The 22,047-nt window shown below is 41.2% G+C and overlaps 1 protein-coding gene and 1 pseudogene across 3 annotated transcripts in view; both read right to left on the bottom strand.

The window, feature by feature from the left end:
• LOC116763678 (small integral membrane protein 8) overlaps positions 1-16,412 on the bottom strand; it is a 33,946-nt gene extending 17,534 nt beyond the window's left edge. The window contains exons 1-3 of one of the 3 annotated variants that reach the window (XM_032651728.1): positions 16,350-16,412; positions 9,254-9,411; positions 6,322-6,782 (exon numbers count right to left, since the gene is read on the bottom strand). In XM_032651728.1, the coding sequence (XP_032507619.1) occupies positions 6,624-6,782; positions 9,254-9,388 (294 nt within the window). In that variant the 5' untranslated portion in view covers positions 9,389-9,411; positions 16,350-16,412 and the 3' untranslated portion in view covers positions 6,322-6,623. Of the gene's footprint in view, positions 1-3,139; positions 3,452-6,321; positions 6,783-9,253; positions 9,412-16,349 lie in introns of those variants that run through there. The other 2 variants (XM_032651727.1, XM_032651729.1) reach the window with 2 other exon arrangements.
• LOC116763679 lies at positions 482-1,502 on the bottom strand (annotated as a pseudogene).
• Positions 16,413-22,047: the final 5,635 nt, after the last annotated feature.

The following is a 22,047-nucleotide window of genomic DNA, read 5'->3' on the forward strand; positions in this document are numbered from 1 at the left end:
CATTTCTTTAACCATTTCCCAATTGTTCATCTTTATCATTTGTAATTTTTTTACATCATGAGTAGCACTTTGAAGAACACCCTCAACCACCGTTTTAAGCCAGACATTATATCTTTAGGATAATGTCAAGAAGTGGGTCATGGGCTTCCCTGGTGGCGCAGTGATTGGGAGTCCGCCTGCTGATGCAGGGGATGTGGGTTCGTGCCCCAGTCCGGGAGGATCCCACATGCAGTGCCCATGAGCCATGGCCGCTGAGCCTGCACATCCGGAGCCTGTGCTCCGCAACGGGAGAGGCCACAACAGTGAGAGGCCCGCATACCGCAAAAAAAAAAAAAGAAAAAAGAAGAAAGAAAACTTCAGTACCAAATGACCAAAATTTTTTATTTGACTAAATTCTATTTCATGCACAAGCATGACACCCTCTCCTGTTTATTAGACTTTGGAAAAAAAAAAAAAAAAAAAACAGCCTTGTACAGAACAGTGAAAACGCCAGGGGTGAGGGTAGGCTACAGTTTTACTGTAGGATAAATATATATATATATATATATATATATATATATAATATATACAAATATATATATATTTTAGAGACCTCTTTCCCTTTGGCCATATCAACAATCAGTTCAGATCATTAAATACAGACAAATTTTCAAAATCACTTCTTCACTTCTCCACGATCTTCAATGCTATCATCATCCACTTCTGGCCATTTTTCCTGAATGACATCACTTATGTCATCTGTAAAGTCTCCCTGAATGCTGATTTCATCCTCCCCTATTACTGAGGCACCCAGGAGAATTTCTGAGCAAAAATACTTTGTGCTTCTTCAAGATCGATTTCAAAAGTTGCAAGGCCACACACTCTTGTTACATATTTCTTCTTTGCTCTGGGAATTTTGGCTATCTAACCTTCTGTAGTACAGTCTTCTTTTTTTGTTTTGTTTGACCCCTTCCACCTCTCTTTTGTTTCTTCTCTTCCTCTTCCCCTGCTGTTCCTTGACCCTCACTTCTTGTTCCAGCTCGTTCGGGTGAATTTTCTATAGTAAGTTTTGCAAACTCATTTGAAAAATTCTTCTCTAACCATTGTCGACATTTAGCAACATCAGACATATATTCACAGTACTCTGTTGGTAATGAACAGACTCCGCAGTAAAGGATTCGAAGTGGGTAATCTGCATCTAACTTGGTATTGCTCCTCGGGTCTCCTTTGCAATCATGCCCACCGGATTCAGAAATGTCAGCAGCCATTTCAAAACCGGGTGGTCACACAGTCTCCGCCATCTCCGCGCTCGCCACCACCGCCAGCTGAACTGACACATGAGACTCGTCTTCCCCGGCCAGAGCCGCCCAAGAGCTCGGTAACAGTATTAAATCCAATGAGTCTGTGTTTGGATTTAAAAGTTCTGTAGGACACTGCCAGGGTTGAGAACTACCCTATGCAATACTCATTAGCATTTATACAGACATTTCAATATGCTTTAATTTATTCACTTAATGTTTGGATTCAGATATCCTAGGAGGCATAAGGAATCAACCAATAAAAGCATATTAAGAATAGATATCCACTGCTCTGGGTGTAAAAGGTCAAATCATTATAGAGATAATAATTAATAAGTCATACTAAACAGTTACTAAAAGTTAAAATCAGTTATCAGTTTTGGTATTGATATTTTTAGAGGATGATCCCAATTTGATCTCCCGCTACATTTTAGCTTTTTCAAAACACCGTCTATTTTCTAGCTTCTTACATGTTCAAAGATCAGGAGTGAAATTTAATCACCACTGATTTAACATATTAAGGAAGAGAGGATATGAGAAGTATTTTGAGAGTTCTTAGGAAAACACTTTTAAGGCTTAAAGTCAGACTGAAAAATCTGACGGAGATGAGAAGGAAACCTGTAATTACAACTTGATTTGCTTACTAGAAGTGATATGGGGGGAGGGATAAATTGGGAATTTGGGATTAACAGATACACACTACTATATATAAAATAGATAAACAAGGACCTACTGTATAGCACAAGGAATTATATTCAATATCTTGTAATAACCTATGATGGAAAACAATCTGAAAAAGAACATATATTTATATAAAAGAATATATATTTTATATAAAATACATTTATATAAATTTTTATATATATATATATAAAATGAATCACTTTGCTATATACCTGAAACATGGTAAATCAACTATATTTCAATAAAAATTTTTTAAAAATACAAAAGGATTTAAAAGAGGAAGAAAAATAAGTGTATATATAGTACATATTCTGTTACCCAGATCTACCTACTTTTATGTCACCAGCTACTAATATAGTTTTACCATATGCTAACGCATATCTATGGAATCTAAAAAAAAATGGTTCTGATGCACCTAGTGTCAGGACAGGAATAAAGACGCAGACATAGAGAATGGACTTCAGGGCGGGGGCGGGGAGGGGGAAGGGTAAGCTGGGACGAGGTGAGAGAGTGGGATGGACGGATATATACTACCAAATGTAAAATAGATAACTAGTGGGAAGCAGCCGCATAGCACAGGGAGGTCAGCTCGGTGCTTTGTGACCACCTAGAGGGGTGGGATAGGGAGGGTGGGAGGGAGACGCAAGAGGGAGGGGATATAGGGATATAAGTATACGTACAGCTGATTCACTTTGTTATACAGCAGGAACTAACACACCATTGTGAAGCATTATACTCCGATAAAGATGTATTAAAAAAAAGAATATAGTTTCTTTCACCCATGTATTAAGGTATTACTTAGAGATATTTCCTCTCCTATGTGTATGGAAGGTGCCCAATTATGAGGAAGGGCAAAAAGAACTTTCAGTTACTATTATGTGCCAGGCTTTAGAATAGGTACAAATATTTCATTAAAGCCTCAAGACAAATCTGCAAGATAAGTATTAACATACCTATTTACATATAAGGAGACAGACTGAGAGACTAAGCATACTGTCAAGGCACACAACTGGGAAATGGAGAACTGGATTTCAACCCACATTCTTCTCATGCCAAACAGACACCCCTGCAGGACAAGCAACTTTGATCAGGAGGGCTGATCAAAGTCTACACATCAGGAAGAATGTCATATAATGCTATGAAACATGAGAACAAAGAAAAACAGCAAAGTCACTTACCCAGTATATCTTTGTGAGTGTAAAAGCGTGTCTTAAATGGCTTGTACTCATGGATCCGTTTGAAGATTTCCCCATAGGGGGCTGGTGGAATTATCTTATTACATACAGCACAGCAAACGAAGTTTGTGTAATTCGGATTTCTGATCATAATTAAATTTGTCTTTTACTACGTACAGTCAAAACACTCTCAGGATCAGAAAAAGTAATTTTAAGAGAAGCTAGATGTTTGAGAAAGCTGGAGGAGGTTCAAGGTTTGAAGATAATGCTAGAGGCTTGCAAGGATTAAATGATTTGCCATGATTAGGTAGTGGTTATGTGCCTAATGGTAAAGAACGGTAATGAAAGCCTCTGCCATATAAGGTCTGGGCACTGGATTTGGGAAGATTTAAGCAGTTGCTCCCTCCTAGACTCTAGATTAAACTGTTAACTTACTTAGCAACTGTTGCTAGGTAAGACAAGCTTTGCTCATAAAAGCGACTAGAAATAATGACTAAAGGGAACATGGTACAGCTGTTCATTTCCCAGATACCTTCTGTATTAGTTTCCTTCTGGGGGTGTAACAAATTACCACATATTTAGTAGCTTAAAACCACACAAGTTTATTCTCTTGCACTTCCGGAGGTCAGAAGTCCAAAATGAGTCTTATGGGGCTAAAATTAAGATGTTAGCAGCACTGGTCCTTCTGGAGGCTTTAGGGGAGCATCTGTTTTCTTGCCTTTTCCAGCTTCCAGAGGTTACCCACGTTCCTTGGCCCATGGACTCACATCAATATAGCCTTTTCTTCTTCCTCTGATCATCTGCCTCTCTCTTATAAGGACTTCTGTGATTCTATCAAGCCCACCCAGATAATAAAGGATAATTTCCCCATCTCAAAATCCTGAACTTAAATCACATTTGTCAAGACCCTTCTGCCATATAATGGAACATATTCACAGGTTCTAGGGATTAGGATCCAAACATCTCTGGGGTGGCTGGGGGAAAAGGAGTATTATTCAGCCTGCTATACTTTCTATTAAATGGTTTGTTTTAAAGAATTGACTTTTGGGGCTTCCCTGGTGGCGCAGTGGTTGAGAGTCTACCTGCCAATTCAGGGGACACAGGTTCGTGCCCCGGTCCGGGAAGATCCCACATGCCGCAGAGCGGCTGGGCCCGTGAGCCATGGCTGCTGAGCCTGCGCGTCCGGAGCCTGTGCCCCGCAGCAGGAGAGGCCCGCGTACCAAAAAAAAACCAAAAGAAGTGATTTTTTTAGGCCAGAAAAGGAGGGAGTTTAATTTTTTTCAGGTTATCTATAAATATGTTTTTGTGCCATGGCAATAAAACTGGGAAATATCACAAGTATCTTAAAGGAAAATTTACTTTCATTAAGCAAGCACTCAAAATTACTAAGCTTGGTTTTAAAAATCAGAGTTAACTAATTTGTTGTCCTTGTTTTAAAATGGAAAGTGCTACATCTTAAGAACCCCCTCGAAGCCTGGCAAACTGGGACAGATTGGTCACCCGATAAGGGTATAAAATAATAAGTAACTTCACTGTTTACGTCAGGAAATTCTTATCAACTTGTCAGTTGAACTGCTCGCTCCTCTGGGCAAATAGCTCTTCTATCAGAAGAGATTGCTTCCCTGGGCAAAGAGGTCGCTTACACCTTATCAAAGGTTCACTTACCAAGACTTGCTTCAAGACTGAATCTCTTATGTTACTGAGTTTGCCCAATCTCAACCAGATTCCTGCACTGGAAAACATTCCTCCTACCACTTGAACCCAGACTACAAAAGGCTGTAATTATCTTGCCCTGAGCATCCCCTCCTTAGACAACTGACTCTGTCAAAGTGGCATTTTCCTTTAGAGAAGGAATGAAAACATCAACACACAGCCAGGCAGCCTTTGACACTGCACACAGAAAGACTGTGCTACAGAACTTGTAACCACCCTGTAAATAGTATCACAGTTACTTGCTCCTAAAATTTAATGGGATTCTTCCCTTGCACTACTTTTCACAGCTGTGTGCCTTGCAGAATCTACTGCTACCCTGGTTCATTCACACACGTCACATGGCTTAAGGCCGCCCTCTGTCCAGTTCTGGATGCCCTTCTTTGCTGCAATATCTCCTGATAGCTCACTCAACTAATACCTCCCTCACCAAATAGCAACTTATTTTGTTGACTACTAGAACTCTAAAGACGATGTGACATTAAATGCGTAAGTTGAAAACAGAAGAATTCTAGTTCTTTAATAACCAACAGAAGATAATACTTTAAATTAAAAGGCATTTTATACCTCCTAAGTGCATTTTAAACTACTTTAAGTGTACTATACAGAGACACCTAGCAAAGAAATATTTAGGGCTCAGTAGTAAAGATTTAATTTAGTTGCATGTAGATAATTAGCTAAGCTCTTTAATATTTACAAATCAGACATAATTACATTTTCATGTATCTTGCAAAACCACAATAATGCACTGGAAATTAAATATTACATTATGATGATAAACTCTGCCTATGCAATTATTTTACTTGTTAATAATAAATGAAACAAAATTTCAGAGATGAGATTTATTACTGAGCTCCAATTCCAATGATTTGGAGAATGTGGTAAATATCTAGAAATGAAACAGGTCTAGAACACTCATTAGAAAGGTGTATATATATATATATAAGGTAAACCCATGTTCTTATGGTTATTTTAAAACTAGACCTTCTTTTCTTATCTATTGAGTAGTTCTAGTTTTTAAATAACTGTAAGAACATTTGGTCTACATTTATAATATCACTGTAACATTTACAAAAGCCAAAACAGATAACGGTTATAGTCAAATAAAAACATCATACTCAGTATAACATACTTTCTTTTTAAAAAAAGAAAAACTCCAATTACTTTGGGTTATTCTCTCATTTAATCTTTATTTTAGTAGTTGAATGGGAGTATCTTTTCAATTAAAATTCTGGACCAAAATTAGCTGAAATGGAAAATCGAAATATAAGACCCATCTGTGACTCTGTCAAAACTATTTGTTTTTAACTGCAGGCTTTACGATAATTTACAATTGTTTTTTTCTTTACAAATATAGGTTCTATGCCAGGTAGAAAATGAACACTGTCCTTGCAAACAGCAAAACAAACTAAACACTCACAACAGTTGTAAATGCACAATTCCCCTTAAAATGTTAAAAATACCATGTAAATTTAAGAGCATCGGTACTTTTTATTACACAGAACTTAATTCACAAAAGTGACTTCCATTCTCATGGCACTTTTACAAGAGGATTTAGTCAAGAAAAAATATTGAGCAGCTCTTTCTGTGGAAAAAGAATGCGATAATGGCTACAGTTTTGAAAGGACAACTTTCACTATAGTGGCCTGGCTGCAACCGTCATCCTTCTTCCTCAGTAGCATCTTCTAGAACAAGAAACAAGATACTGTTTGGTGCTAATCTTCACCTGAAGATTTCAGAGTCCCCAGTAAAGCTCCATCTGCAGTAACCAGCACTGTTAATCCCACTTAGATGTTTTCCTCCTCATATAACTGTGTCCCTCACTATCAATAGCTTCATAGAGGTCCTTCTTATTCTCCTGTGTCGCATGTAGATAACCGATATAAGCCACACAAAGTGAAAGGGTTATTAATCCGAAAGCCATTACAGGTTTGTTCTGTCAAAGGAAAAAAATTATAAGACCTCATTAAGACTCATCATTTGAGGAGACTCAAGTATCTCTTGCACTTTTCTCTTGACATGCCAAGGCTTTAGTACCACACCACATTCCTATGGTATTAATTTCATTTATAAAAATTTACCCAGTTCTTTATTCAATTAACTCAACTCCTGATAGTTTAGAGACTACAGAAGACTCTTGCTTCTTCTCTCCACAGCTGGGACATCTCCAACCTTCACCTTTAGGAAGGTGAGGCTGGAAGAGGTGCAAGGGAAACGAGAGGCATGAAAACTGGTCCAGTGCTCAGAGTTTTCAGTGTTATCTGTGTGATGTTGGAAAAGTTGCTTAACTTCTCTGGGCCCAAGCTTCCCACTTGCAAACCTTAAATTAGTTAATTTTATTAGGAAGTGAGGAACGAAGTATACATGCTATTCTTCTCACCTGAGTTCATGGATAACTGGCAGAAACCCTTTCATGTCATATACCAGGTACAGCAAAATATACACGCTCTTCTCTGGGAACTTATTCTATTACCTCAAGAAATTTAGTGATTGGAAGAGAAATGCTATTACAATAACCTTGATTTGCTGCTGTAAAATCCAAGACCCTAAGAGGCAAAGTGATGCAGCTTTGAATTTTTTAAAAAAAGCTTTCTAAATTTGTATTTTCTGCTTCTGTCACCATACCTGTTGTACTACTATTATTTCAAATCTTAATCATCAAAAAAAATAAAGGTCAAACCTCAGAGCAGTTTAAATTTACAATTCTTTTAAAAATATTTCTTATTTTATTTATTCATGCATTCATTCATTCATGGCTGCGTTGGGTCTTTGTTGCTGCGTGCGGGCTTTCTCTAGTTGTGGCGAGGGCTACTCTTTGTTGCGATGTGTGGGCTTCTCACTGCGGTGGCTTCTCTTGTTGTGGAGCACGGGCTGCAGGCGCATGGGCTTCAGTACTTGTGGCACATGGGCTCAGCAGTTGTGGTTCGCGGGCTCTCGAGCGCAGGCTCAGTAGTTGTGGCACACAGGCTCAGTTGCTCCGCAGCATGTGGGATCTTCCCGGACCAGGGCTCGAACCCGTGTTCCCTGCCCTGGCAGGCGGATTCTTAACCACTGCACCACCAGGGAAGCCCTAAATTTACAATTCTTGACATGTATTTGGCAATTAAAAGAATACATTAGGGACTTCCCTGGTGGCGCAGTGGTTAAGAATCCACCTGCCAATACAGGGGACATGGGTTCGAGCCCTGGTCCGGGAAGATCCCACATGCTGCGGAGCAACTGAGCCCATGCGCCACAACTACTGAGCCTGCGCTCTAGAGCCCGCGAGCTACAACTACTGAGCCTGTGCTCTAGAGCCTAGGAGCCACAACTACTGAGCCTGTGTGCCACAACTACTGAAGCCCGTGCACCTAGAGCCCGTGCTCCACAACAAGAGAAGCCACCGCAATGAGAAGCACAGGCACGGCAACGAAGAGTAGCCCACGAACCGCAACGAAGAGTAGCCCCCGCTCCCTGCAACTAGAGAAAGTCCACGTGCAGCAACGAAGACCCAACGCAGCCAATAAATAAGTAAATAAATAAATAAATATATAAAAGAATACATTAGTTCAACATTTTTAAAACATTCTACTTTGATTTAATGATTTGATTGTTAAATTGACCTATTTAACTTTCAAACAGCTTATACTGGCAACTATGTTATTAAAATTCTAATTACATTCAATACATTTAAGTACATTGTATGATTTGAGTTTTAAAAAAGTAAAATTTATCATATCAAATATATTCAATAACTTGCTACAAAAATATGAATGATTAGCTAACTCCCTAACAGTGTACAAATGCATGTTTTGAAATTTTTCAAGATATGTTTGCACTATCCCCCTAGGTTAAAATATTAATAAAGCCTGGAATTGTAGACTATAAGAATGATCAGATTTTCAGTCTGTTTTCTTTGTTTCAATGGAAGATCTTATTTACTTAATAATACTTGATCAAACAATAAAAATTTCCTTAAAATTAATGCAGATATTAAAATAAAATTTTAAACGGGAATTTGAAAAGTCAATCCATTAAAATCCAACCATTTTCCATTAAAATTCTCCAAATGTGCTCAAAATAATTAGTTTTATATGTGTATTAAGTGAAACAGCATTTAAGATCTCCCTTCCACCTGCTTTTTATTCACAGAGAGGTCTTCCAAGATAAAATCAAATAATAAGACCTTTCTATTTCTGACAGCCTAGTTAAATTGAACATAAAGTCTTATCCTGGGAACTTCCCTCGTGGTCTAGTGGCTGGGACTCCGCACTCCCAGTGCAGGGGGCCTGGTTCGATCCCTGGTTGGGGAGCTGAATCCCACATGCAGCAACTAAAGGTCCCACATGCTGCAACTGGGACCCAGCGCAGCCAGATAAATAAATAAATATTAAAAAAAAAAAGTCTTATCATGGATGTATTTCTTACAGGTTTAATGAAGAGCTCTGGATTCACAGCTCGAAATAAGGTTGTGGTGCGGACCCCTCTGAGCCCTGGGTTTCCCAGGTCTTTTTCCTTGGGTGGCTCCTTTTTAAAGGCTGGAGGCTCAGGAGCTGAAGACATCTTGACTAATGATGATTTAGTACCTAAAAATAAAATGAGAGACTTTTTTTCCCTTCCAGATTATGTTCTTTTGATAATGCTCTTTAAGAAACGGATTCCGTATTCATTCTTTTTTGAATTCCAGTCCACTTTTCCACCAAAAGTGATGGTCAATTATTTTCTTCCTTTGTATAACACATACTTTGTAAGTGGAACTTCAGGTCTTGCTTGGCAAAATGGCTATTTTATTTTTCATCTCTTAGACCAAACTAGTGAGGGTATGCAAAAATTGTCTTCCTACTTTTCCAGGAGGCTAGATCATTTGTTGATCTGAGTCACACTGTATCTTGTTATATGAAGGGGGTGCTAAGGGTGGAAGTGGCCTGTGGGTTATCCACACCTTCTTAATTTCCTTCCATTTTCACTCTTCCTCACCTTCCAATAGCCCTTCAGGACAGGAGCATTCCATTGCTCCACTGCTCCCACCCCCTCTGCCTTCCTCCACCGGCCACCCCAGCACCAGCACCAGACAGAAGGGTGAGCAGCTGTCAGTCCTCACTCCCTCTCTGCCTATCAGCCACTCTCTGGAAACAACCACTATGCTACCTCCTTAATCTGAATACCCTTTTTTCTCTTAATTACTCAGAATTTATCCTATTAGATCCGAGTATGTCTTTTGGCTTCTGGTTCTCCCAGCTGGAATGTCATCATTTTGTGAATATTTTTCTCTTCTAGATTCTATTAGGCAAAAGCTTATTCCTACCATTCCTGCCAAGGAATGCTTGGGGGCGGGGGCAGAGTTGCAAGGGAGAAGGTAGGGAAAGACACCTTCCAAAGAAAGGCTGAACTTGATGACAATATAATAAAATTCTTCAGGGAAAATGTTGAACCCTCTCATATAGTAAATGTTATGAAATGAGAGTCAAACACTCACATTTAAACACTCATTGGGGCTTTGTTTATTCAAGTATTCTTTAAGTCTTCCATTTTATGGTCTTTATAAAAGAAATATTTTTGCAACTTTATTACTTATGGAGAAAGTTAGTTCAGTTTTTTCAAAACATACCGATTATTCAATGGGAAAGCTCAACACATGGGTGATCCAAACACAGGAGTGTGCTATAGGCACAGCAGGTGGCCATTAGCAAGAGGATCTTGGTTTCTACCCCTTCCATCCCTTTGCTAACCATTCTCAGCCATTCATTAAATAAACCTCCCATACTTTGGGCATGTGTATTGGTTTCATAATCACTGGGGAGCAAATAAACATTTCTGCAGTCCTGGGGGTGAGCTGACTTGCCAATGACAAGTGGTCTCATTTCTTCTGACCATGATGCATTACAGCAGAATAGAGCAATCATCAACCTCTGTTTACCTCTTCTGCGAAGTCTACCTTGGACACGAAGTATATGAGGTAACAACTCGTAAAAGACTGATTTCATCAGCATTTAAAACGTCATTCAAGCTGTAACAAGCAATTTTTTTAAAATTTCAACTGCATTCAAGTTTACTAGTTTTCTCTACTGAACAGTGTTTTTTTCACTACAGACAACTTCTGAATCATTCCATAACATGCCTGAAATTTTTTCAGCCAGCACACACTTGCTTGAAACTCATCATGCCCAAGGTTGGCAAAAAAATCCAACATTTTCTGCAGAACCAGGGGTCCACTCATATGCCCGACTCTTAAGTGAACTTCTTGAAACTCTCAAGTGAAGAAAAACGCGCAAGCTACAAGTTGCAAGTTAAGTTTTATTTGGGGACCTTACTGAGGACTATAACCTGGAAGACAGCCTCTCAAGCCTCTCAGATATATTAATATTTATATATATACACATGCAAGATTCTTTGGTCTCCTCTTTCCTAAGCCGAACCTACATTTGCTTTGTGACGAATCGAGCAAGTAAGCAATCAAGGTCGTATTTATTATACTGCAACCTCTAGACATCCACATTCTGTTTATGTTAAACTCTTTGCCAGAAATGACAATTAAAGAACACCTGGGCTAGAAACCACTGCAAATGTTTATTGAAAAGGCCTTTTACAATTTAAATTACCTACTACACTATATTTAAAAAGATTTAATATGCCACAATTTTCATTGTGATACTTTGGGGAACGTATGAAAATAATATTTTCCATTATATATCATTCTTTTACTAGGCCTGGAATAAGACAGCTCAGTTCTATAGCTGCTTCTCCTTTAATGAGCCACAGTCACTGAAGATGTTACAATAGTTCTCCCCAAACTGCATAACTTGTTTATGCCACTGATCAAACTAATAAAGAATTTTAACAACCTTCTGTACTTTAAGTAAAAAGAAACAGATTACTGAGGCCAAAAAGGGCCTTAGTAGGTAAGAATTTGTGATATATAAGAACAGAACAAAGCAGAACATTTTTTTCATGTAAGAGAAGGTTCTTCTGCATCTCCTCACATGCCCAGCACACAGAGCTGTAGGAATATGCCTGGGGCAGAAATTCAAGATGTGGTGGTTGAATAAATAAAGTATGTAAGATGCAAAACCTTAGCTGTTTCTTCACAGATGTGTTAATTGTCAGTGCAGAGCTAATATAATTCCATTTTAAAAAGCTGCTGCACCGTAAGTTCAAAGCACAGCAACAACCTATTCCAACATTACCACCTGAATCAGCAGTACCTAAGACAACAGTTAACATCTAGCACATGTCCATAAGAACTTCCTAAGTCTCTCCGTCACTTTCTCCCACTTCTTCCCTTACTCTTCTTTTCCCACTGCAGGTAACTAGCACTTTCTTATTTGTACATGATACTGACGAATCTCTAGATACACTTGCTTTCAAGGTATGTTTATTTGTAAGCTAGGAACCTCATTTATTGCATTAAAAGAGGAATCTCCGGACTTCCCTGGTGGTCCAGCAGTTAAGACTCCGCGCTTCCAATGCAAGGGCCCTGGGTTCGATAACTGGTCAGGGAACTAGATTCCACATGCCACAAGCAAGACCCAGCAGCCAAATAAATAAATATTACACACACGCACGCACACGCAAACACACACACACACACATGCACACACTAGCAAGGATGATGGGAACCTGGCACTGAACTGCTCCCGGCTAAGTAATTTGGTGATTAGTTTCTGTGTGGGCCCACCTGTAAAACGCTCAATAAATCAGGTAACCCAGGGCCACCACCTGGCTCTGCAATCTGTCCAGGTGCCCCCATTCTTATTTCTTCTTCATTTTTCCATCACCCATTTGTTGTTCCCTTAACAACTCATGAAAAGAAACTGTTGTATATAATTTTTTTTAAATAGAAGAGAGGAGAATTTTTCATACCTGCCTGTAAAAAAAGCTCTAAACTAAACTGTATTTACTTCATATGTCCCTCCTGGAGAAAAGACAGTCTCTTCAATAAGTAGTGCTGGGAAAACTGGACAGCTACATGTAAAAGAATGAAATCAGAACATTCTCTAACAACATACACAAAAATAAATTCAAAATGGATTAAAGACCTAAATGTAAGGCTGAATACTATAAAACTCTTAGAGGAAAACACAGGCAAAACACTCTTTGACATAAATCACAGCAATATCTTTTTGAATCCAAAAGGATCAACCTCCTAGAGTAATGAAAATAAAAACAAAAATAAACAAATGCGACCTAATTAAACTTAGCTTTTGCACAGCAAAGGAAACCATAAACAAAATGAAAAGATAACCTACAGAATGGGAGAAAATATTTGCAAACGATGCAATTGACAAGAGATTAATCTCCAAAATATACAAGCAGCCCATGCAGCTCAATATCAAAAAGACAAACAACCCAATCCAAAAATGGGTGGAAGACCTAAATAGACATTCCTCCAAAAAAGACATACACATGGCCCATAGGCACATGAAAAGATGTTCAACATAGCTAATCATCAGAGAAATGCAAATCAAAGCTACAATGAGGTATCAGCTCACGCTTGTCAGAATGGCCATCATGAAAAAGTCTACAAACAATAAATACTGGAGAGGGTGTGGAGAAAAGGGAACCTTCCTACACTGCTGGTGGGAATGTAAATTGGTACAGCCACTATGGAGAACGGTATGGAGTTTCCTTAAAAAACTAAAAATAGGGGCTTCCCTGGTGAAACAGTTGTTGAGAGTCCGCCTGCCGATGCAGGGGAGACGGGTTCGTGCCCTGGTCTGGGAAGATCCCACATGCTGCGGAGCAGCTGGGCCCACGAGCCATGGCCGCTGAGCCTGCGCGTCCGGAGCCTGTGCTCCGCAACAGGAGAGGCCACAGCAGTGAGAGGCCCGTGTACCGCAAAAAAAAAAAAAAAAACCTTAAAAATAGAGCTACCATATGATCCAGCAATCCCATTCCTGGGCATATATCTGGAGAAAACAATAATTTGAAAAGATACATGCACCCCAATGTTCATTGCAGCACTATTTACAATAGCCAAGACACGGAAGCAACCTAAATGTCCATCGACAGGTGAATGGATAAAGAAGATGTGGTATATATACACAATGGAATATTACTCAGCCACAAAAAAGAATGAAATAATGCCAATTGCAGTAACATGGATGGACCTAGAGCTTATCATACTAAGCGAAGTAAGTCAGAAAGAGAAAGACAAACACCATATGATATCACTTATATGTGGAATCTAAAAAAAATGATACAAATCAACTTATTTACAAAATAGAAACAGACTCACAGACATAGAAAACGAACTTAGGGTTACCAAAGGGAAAAGGTGGGAGTGTGGATAAATTAGGAGTTTGGGATTAAGATACACACAATACTATATATAAAATAGATAATCAACCAGGACCTCTAGTAGCACAGGGAACTCTACTCAATATTCTGTAATAACCTATAAGGGAAAAGAATCTGAAAAAGAATGGATATATGTATTTGTATAACCAAATGACTTTGCTGTACACCTGAAACTAACACAACATTGTAAATCAACTATACTCCAATATAAAATAAAAATTTTTTAAAAAAGATCTAAACTAAGCTGTGTTTACTTCATATGTCCCTCCTGGTAAAAAGTTCTTTACCTTTTTCTTCTGCCCACCCTCTGTTGAAGGCAATATGTGATACGAAAAGGAAGCAGCAGAGGTAAAGGACTGACTCTTTGCACCAATGCCATAAGGGTCATTCACACCCTAAAGTGTGAGTGAGAATGGTGCTCCCCTGGAATGAATAATGCACACTGTGCAAAGCTATACAAAGATGTTCCTAAGCCAAGACAGGAACAGTCATTTTTGAATGATTTTCTCTCCTTTAGTAAAATTCTTACTCTGCAGGATGATCCAGAATATATTTGGCAACTGACATTAAACAATTCAGTGAAATAAAATTGGCATGACATGAAAATTAGACCAAGATATAAAGAATCTGAGTTACTTTGGGGGAAAACCTTTATCTTCAGATATTCATTTTTGAAATAAGTATCTCAGTAGAAGATAAATTTAGAAAATTATCAGAATCATAGAACATTAGTGAAAGGCATGTCAGCAATAATCAAAGCCAATGGACAAAATACTTTAATGAGATATAAATGTACTTGTTATTTTAGTTCCACATACCACACTATTTTAATATTTAAGAAAATCACTTGAAGTCTGGGGCAGGACACCTTAAAAATAATTTGAGGGGCTTCCCTGGTGGCGCAGTGGTTGAGGGTCCGCCTGCCGATGCAGGGGACACGGGTTCGTGCCCCGGTCCGGGAGGATCCCACATGCCGCGGAGCGGCTGGGCCCGTGAGCCATGGCCGCTGAGCCTGCACGTCCGGAGCCTGTGCTCCGCAACGGGAGAGGCCGCAGCAGTGAGAGGCCCACGTAGAGGGGGAAAAAAAAAAAAAAAATTGAATTAGAATAAGCAAGTTTGGGACAGAATCAGAGGACTTCTGTCTTGAGGGAGTGTAGAATAGCCTCAAATTCCAACTTTGCTACAGATTAGGTGTATGTTTTTGAGTGACAACCTCTCTAAGCCTCAGTCTGCACCTTTATAAAAGGGATAATATTATCTAATGCATAGAATTACTATGTGGATTAAATGAGGTAACATTTTTTATAGGACAAAACAGATGTTCAATAACGTAGCTACTGTCATCTTCACCATCGAATCCAGTCCCCTTTTTTTAAACAAAGAAATCTAAACCCACAGAGATTGCCTTTGCCCAAGGGAGAGGGAGATAATCCGGTCTCTCAATTTCCAGCCCACCCCTAGTCCACCACTTCACCCCACCTTACTCCTAAATTGAGAAGACTCTGCATTTGTAAGTTATTTATTACAAGATTTAAGAAACATAAAATTATAATCACTTAAATTTTAAAGATGAATTCTGTATTTGCTGTTTTTAAGGTAAAAAACGCTATTAAAAAATCTCTTTCCATCTCTTGAAATTTACTGTACCTAGAAAAAGGAGAAAGATGTTGACAACGGTTGTTGCCTACAATCTGAGGGGTGTGAAGTACTACCTGGGTCCGCTGCCCTCCCCATAGTGTGGTACCTACACTACATCTGGCCCTACTCAAAGACTGATACCTTTGAAGCCTCCAGAAAAAAACAAAACAAAACAACTGCATTCAGTTAAGTTCCAGACATTGTCTTGCTGAGGGAACACACGACTTAACAGTTAAAAAGGAAAGAGGCACCTCATGTGAAAACAGTTACAAAACCACTTTCCCCTAATTAGGAAGTTTGGTGAGCTGGGATACCAAGAAACTGTCCAGGAAATGGCAGGGTTCCGGCGGTGGAAGTGTCCACGGATGGGGCGGGACACGCAGAGATCTCCAAGACCCGGCTCAGGGCGCCCACCGAGTAGCGAGGATTCGGGGGCCCTGAGAGAACGCCGCCGAGTCCACGCACCTGGGAGCGAGGCCCGCATGGCGGCCGGGCCCTCCAAGGCCAGAGTCGAGTGCGCTGTAGCGCGGCCGCCCTGTCCCCACCCGCCGGCCCTCCGCCCAGCCACCCCAGCCCCGCCGCTGCCCACCTGCCGCGGGGTCACCTCCGCTCCGCGCCCGCTGCGCTCCGCCTCTCCTGCTGCGCCTCGTCTCTCCCTGCAGGAGAGAGCGGCCCAGCGCGCTCGGCAAGCTCGGCGCCGCAGCGGCCCCTACAGCCCGGAGGCTGAGGCGCAGGGGCGCGGGAACGGAGGGGTACCAGTCTAGCGCCTCTCCTCCACCTCCCAAGCCCTACAGCCCGCCCGCGGGATGGAGTTTGCAAAGGGCGTTTTTGGTTTCTTCCTTTTTTACCTTAAGTTTTCAGCCTACTGGGTTCAAATAACTTTCCAGTTTCGCGTGTGTGTTTTGTAAAAATAAAAGGAGACATCACCTAGAATTACATAAATTTATTAACGGAAGGGGAAAGCTTTCTGATTTGGGAAAGAAGGCTCGGATCTGGTCTCCTCCTAGCCCCATTTCAGGGACACAGTCATTTAAATGTACGGTTGGGCTTCCCTGGTGGCGCAGTGGTTGAGAGTCCGCCTGCCAATGCAGGGGACACGGGTTCGTGCCCCGGTCCGGGAGGATCCCACATGCCGTGGAGCGGCTGGGCCCGTGAGCCATGGCCGCTGAGCCTGCGCGTCCGGAGTCTGTGCTCCGCAACGGGAGAGGCCACAGCAGTGAGAGGCCCGCGTACTGCAAAAAAATAAAAAATAAAAAAAAAAAATAAAATAAATGTACGGTTAATCCTCTGACATTCTGTTAGTTCCCTGAGATTCTAAGATGCAAGATACATGTGGCTATGGTTGTGATAAGAATAGATATGGATGCCGGTGTGCACGTACTTTGCTGATTTGAACTTTGTTGGGATAAAAGCTGTGTTAAAACAAACAAAATAGAATATCAGGTGCCCAGATTTTAGCATGGATTTATGTACAGTTTTGGCAAATGGATTTTGAATTTAAAACTTGTTCTCTCAAGCCAAATTGACTTTAATTTGAGGTTTAATTTTTAAAAGTTCACTGACATCTGGTATTAGTAGGCAATCTTCTGACAAATAAGTTAAATTTTAATGAAAAAGCTGTTTGTAACATGAAAAGGTGCTCAACATCACTAATCATTAGGGAAATGCAAAACCACAGTGAGATATCGCCTCACGCCTGTTAGAAGGGCTATCATCAAAAAGACAACAGGGGGCTTCCCTGGTGGCGCAGTGGTTGAGAGTCCACCTGCCGATGCAGGGGACGTGGGTTCGTGCCCCGGTCCGGGAGGATCCCACGTGCCGCGGAGCAACTGGGCCCGTGAGCCATGGCTGCTGGGCCTGCGCGTCCAGAGCCTGTGCTCCGCGGCGGGAGAGGCCGCGGCAGTGAGAGGCCGGTGTACCACAAAAAAAAAAAGACAAGAGGGACTTCCACGGTGGCACAGTGTTTAAGAATCCACCTGCCAATTCAGGGGACACGGGTTTGAGCCCTGGTCCTGGAATATCCCACATGCCACGAAGCAACTAAGCCCATGCGCCACAACTACTGAGCTTGGCTCTAGAGCCCGCCAGCCACAGCTACTGAAGCCCGCATGCCTAGAGCACGTGCTCCGCAACAAGAGAAGCCACCGCAATGAGAAGCCCACGCACCGCATTAAAGATAGCCCCTGCTCACCGCAACTAGAGAAAGCCCGCGCTCAGCAAAGAAGACCAACACAGCCAAAGATAAAAAATAATTAATTAATTTTAAAAAGTAATAAGGTAGCACCATCAATATTTAATAATATTTAACAGGACATTGGTATTTGCTAGAATTAGGAGCTTTTCTATTTGATGGGATTGGCTGCATAAAACAAAGTTTCATCTGTGTGAAAATGCATTCAGATTTATGAAAGACAACTATTGTAATCAGAAGTTCCCAAAGTCTGCTCTAGGGACAATACTGGTGGTCTGTGAGCCTTCTCAAGGGAAGGGTACTTTTTTTTCAGGCAAGAATTAATAGAATTAATCTTTGCACGGGGTCTAGGCATGCAGGCTTCAGTAGTCGTGGCACATGAGCTTAGTTGCTCCGCAGCATGTGGGATCTTCCCAGACCAGGGCTCGACCTGTGTCCCCTGCATTGGCAGGTCCAGATTCTTCACCACATTGTTGCGGTAACTTTTATAAAATGACTGCTGGATTCTTTTCCCTAGCATCACGCCAAGTCAAAGTAGGTGACATAATTAATGTGGGTTCAGCATACAACTGTTATTTCAGCTGCAAATAACTGAAAGTAACTTGAGTGCAAAAGGATCTGTATTACCCCATGTAATTAAGTACAGGGAGGGGACTGATTTGGGGAACAGTGAGATATGGGACATCCATAGATGCCAACAGGGCTCCCTTGTCTCATTTCTCTATGCGCTTCTCAGGTACACTCACTGCATGTCTTGGGTACATCCCTGCTGGCAGTTCCAGCATCCTACCACGTTAAGGTACATCCAAGTGGAAAGGGAGCTTTTCTAATCATCCATATATCAAATCTCATAAAAGAATTGTGATTGGCTTTCATGACCTTTGGGTCATGTACCCTTTTTCAGGACAAATTGTTGTGGACAGGAGGAAGGGATAGTAGGGCTGGCCCAGCCTGGGTCAAGGTCATGTTATCCCAGTTGTGGTGGAGACATTCTCTGGGGGTTGGGAGGGGGTAGAGGTGCTAGGAAGACAAAACAAGCAGACGTCCACCCCACAGGTAGACCTGCTTCCTGAGAAGTTACACAGAACTCCTGAAAAGCAGCAGCTGGCAGGGACCATAGAATAGAGCTTTTCCACTGAGGGGTGCTGCTTTCCCATGCTCTCATGGTGGTGAAGGGATGCCTTCTACTCACGGTGGGTGACTAAATGAGGTGGCCAGAGTGGAGAAAATGGGTGGGCCTGGTGCTGAATGCACAGGAGAGACTCCTGAGGGACTTGAACAAATAGTGTCGTTACCTGCCGTCATATAATTTATTTATTTATTGTCTTTCTTCTCCTTTAGCGTGTAAGTTCCATGAAGGTATGACTATGCCATGAAAGCTCCACGGAGCTTCATGTAAGCTGCATGAAGGCTCTACGTTTTGCCCGTAGCTATATTTCCAGACACATGAAGAGCTCCAGAAATATTCATAGAAGGGATGTTAAGTGGACAAGTGAGATGCTAAGGAGGAGGTACCATGATGAAGAGCGGGCAACCAACGCATAGGGGCCTCTGGACCATGAGAGACGCTTTCCCACAATGGAGTGAAAGTGAGATATTGTGAAAGGGGTCCTAGTGCAGGAGGTTAGAGCTGCCACGATGGGCCTGCAGGCCCCACTTGTGAGAGGAAAATCTAAATGGAGTTGGTATTGCTAAGAGAGCTCTCTCACGTCGAGCCTGGAGGCCATCGAGAAAGTGTGACTTACGCATGTCTCAGCCTGGATGGAACCTGACCTTTGATCACTTACCATCTAAAGCAGGCATTCAGAACATCTGCCCAGTGCTCCAGAAACTCAAGATACGTGTTGGACGCTTACCCTAAAATAACCAGTGACAGCCTATCCCTTATGGACAAATATTTCCTTTCCTGTATCAGAGTCAGTCATAATTCTTGAACAATCCTGTAGCTTTTGCTTTTATAAGCCCCTGACTCTTTCTCTTCCCCGGAACAGGCTTTTAGTTTTACCTGATTCTGTGTCACCCAAATTGCAATTTTTTAAGACCCCCCCCTAAAAAAGTTCTTTGTTCTTTGCAGCCTCGATACTGATTATTGTTGGACATCAATTCTGTAACTGCCTCTGACGGCACCCAGGGCTGCAGAAACAACTTCTCTCAACTGAGGCACAGATCTTTTATTCCTTTATCAACTTGTTCCCCTCATTGGATAAAAACACACAAAAAAACCCCAAGCCCACCCTTTTTCTTACTCTTCCACCTTTGCCCAAACCCAATTTCCAGAGAGGAGGGGAGCCCTCTGAGGTAGAAGGGGCCCAAGCAAGGCTTTGTGGCCAGCCCGTTGTCAATAGCCACGCCCTGGGGTGTGGAGGGCATAGGCCCTGAGGTTTGCCTGTAGGCAAATAAGTCAGTGAAATGTCAGTATCAATGTTCAAGTGACCTTATTTTTATCCAGATGCTAGAGAAAGTTAGGGATATTTGGGTTGTACCACTGAATAGAAACCGCTGTTCACTGTACATACCTTTGAAATAAAACAATTTTAATGTAGATGTAAAATGCAGTGTATTACCAAATTTACAAACGTTTAGAGAGAAGTCCCAGAGACTAACAGATGAACTCACAAGATGGCTTAGTGTTTCTGAAGTCTTGCCAGTTGGTCTGACATTCACATACCCTCGGCATTATCCTACATCGAGGGTTGGCAAACTTGAGCATGCGTCAGACTCACCTTTGCTAAAACACCAATTACAGGACCCCAACTCCAGCGTATTTCAGAAAGTAGGTCTGGGGTGGGGCCTGAGAGATTCCATTGCTGCCACTGCTGCTCCTTGGACCTCACCTTGAGAACCACTGACATTCATGATGGGTCACTTTCCTTCTTCATTTGCCAGATAAGACATAACTGCTTTTTTTTTTTTTTTTTTTTTTTTTTGCGGTACGCAGGCCTCTCACTGTTGTGGCCTCTCCCGCTGCGGAGCACAGGCACCGGACGTGCAGGCTCAGCGGCCATGGCTCACGGGCCCAGCCGCTCCGCGGCATGTGGGATCTTCCCGGACCCGTATCCCCTGCATCGGCAGGCGGACTCTCAACCACTGCGCCACCAGGGAAGCCCCATAACTGCTTTTCATTATATAGTTTCTACCCTGGGGAGAGAGATGTGTCACATCTTAACTCATCTTAAGAAATTCCTCTGAAGATTTAAATGTCTGACCCAATGAAGGCTCCAGCAAATCAGACAAAACAATCATTTCAGACGGTGGAGACTTAAATGCAGTTAGTGTTGATCATAGGTTGCATGGTTTGGGATCAGTGCAAATCTAATCAAGTGAGTAGGACAATTTTATTTGGAGGCAATGACATTTATCCTGAGAAGGTGCTTCCTAAGTTTCAAAAATTGCAAAGATTTGGACCTACTGCCTAGTACAGGGAACTATACTCAGTATTTTGTAATAACCTATAAGGGAAATGAATCTGGAAAAAAATATGTATGTATGCATAGCTGAATCACTTTGCTGTACACCTGAAACTAATACAACGTTGTAAATCAACTATAATCCAATATAAATAAATAAATAAATAGAGATTTTTAGGAAGATTAGAAACTCTATTCTAATTATTTTTAATGCCTTCCTTTTAGGGCATAAAACAAATAACTGAGTTACTTAGATGCATAAAATGTAATAAAGTTCTTTATTGTAACGGTCCTAAAAGGATGTTGTGTCATGGCTTAAACAAAAATGAAACGTCTCTTTAAGTTCAAATAAGAAAGATTCCCTTGTCTTCTATTTTCTTTAATTTCTTTCTTTTTTCTTCTGTTCTTTCTTTAGTTTGAAAAAACTTGGAGCTTTTCCTCAGGTCATGTTGAAATCGTTACACAGCAAATGACACACAGGGCAGATTATTTGTGGCTTACAGTAAGTGTTTTTATTCTCAGGAAAGCTGTGAATGTGCTAAATTAAGGTTACCTGGTGACAAGCTAAGTGCTTTTCCGGATTAATGAGAACAGTTGTAAAAATCCACGGTGAAAAGGCAAATCTCCAGAAGAGGACAGCCTCCCTGTGAACAGGCATCAGGGTTTTCTAATCTGAGCCAGAGGCTCGC

Source organism: Phocoena sinus, chromosome 12, assembly GCF_008692025.1.
Source record: "Phocoena sinus isolate mPhoSin1 chromosome 12, mPhoSin1.pri, whole genome shotgun sequence".
NCBI classification, from domain to species: Eukaryota; Metazoa; Chordata; class Mammalia; order Artiodactyla; family Phocoenidae; genus Phocoena; species Phocoena sinus.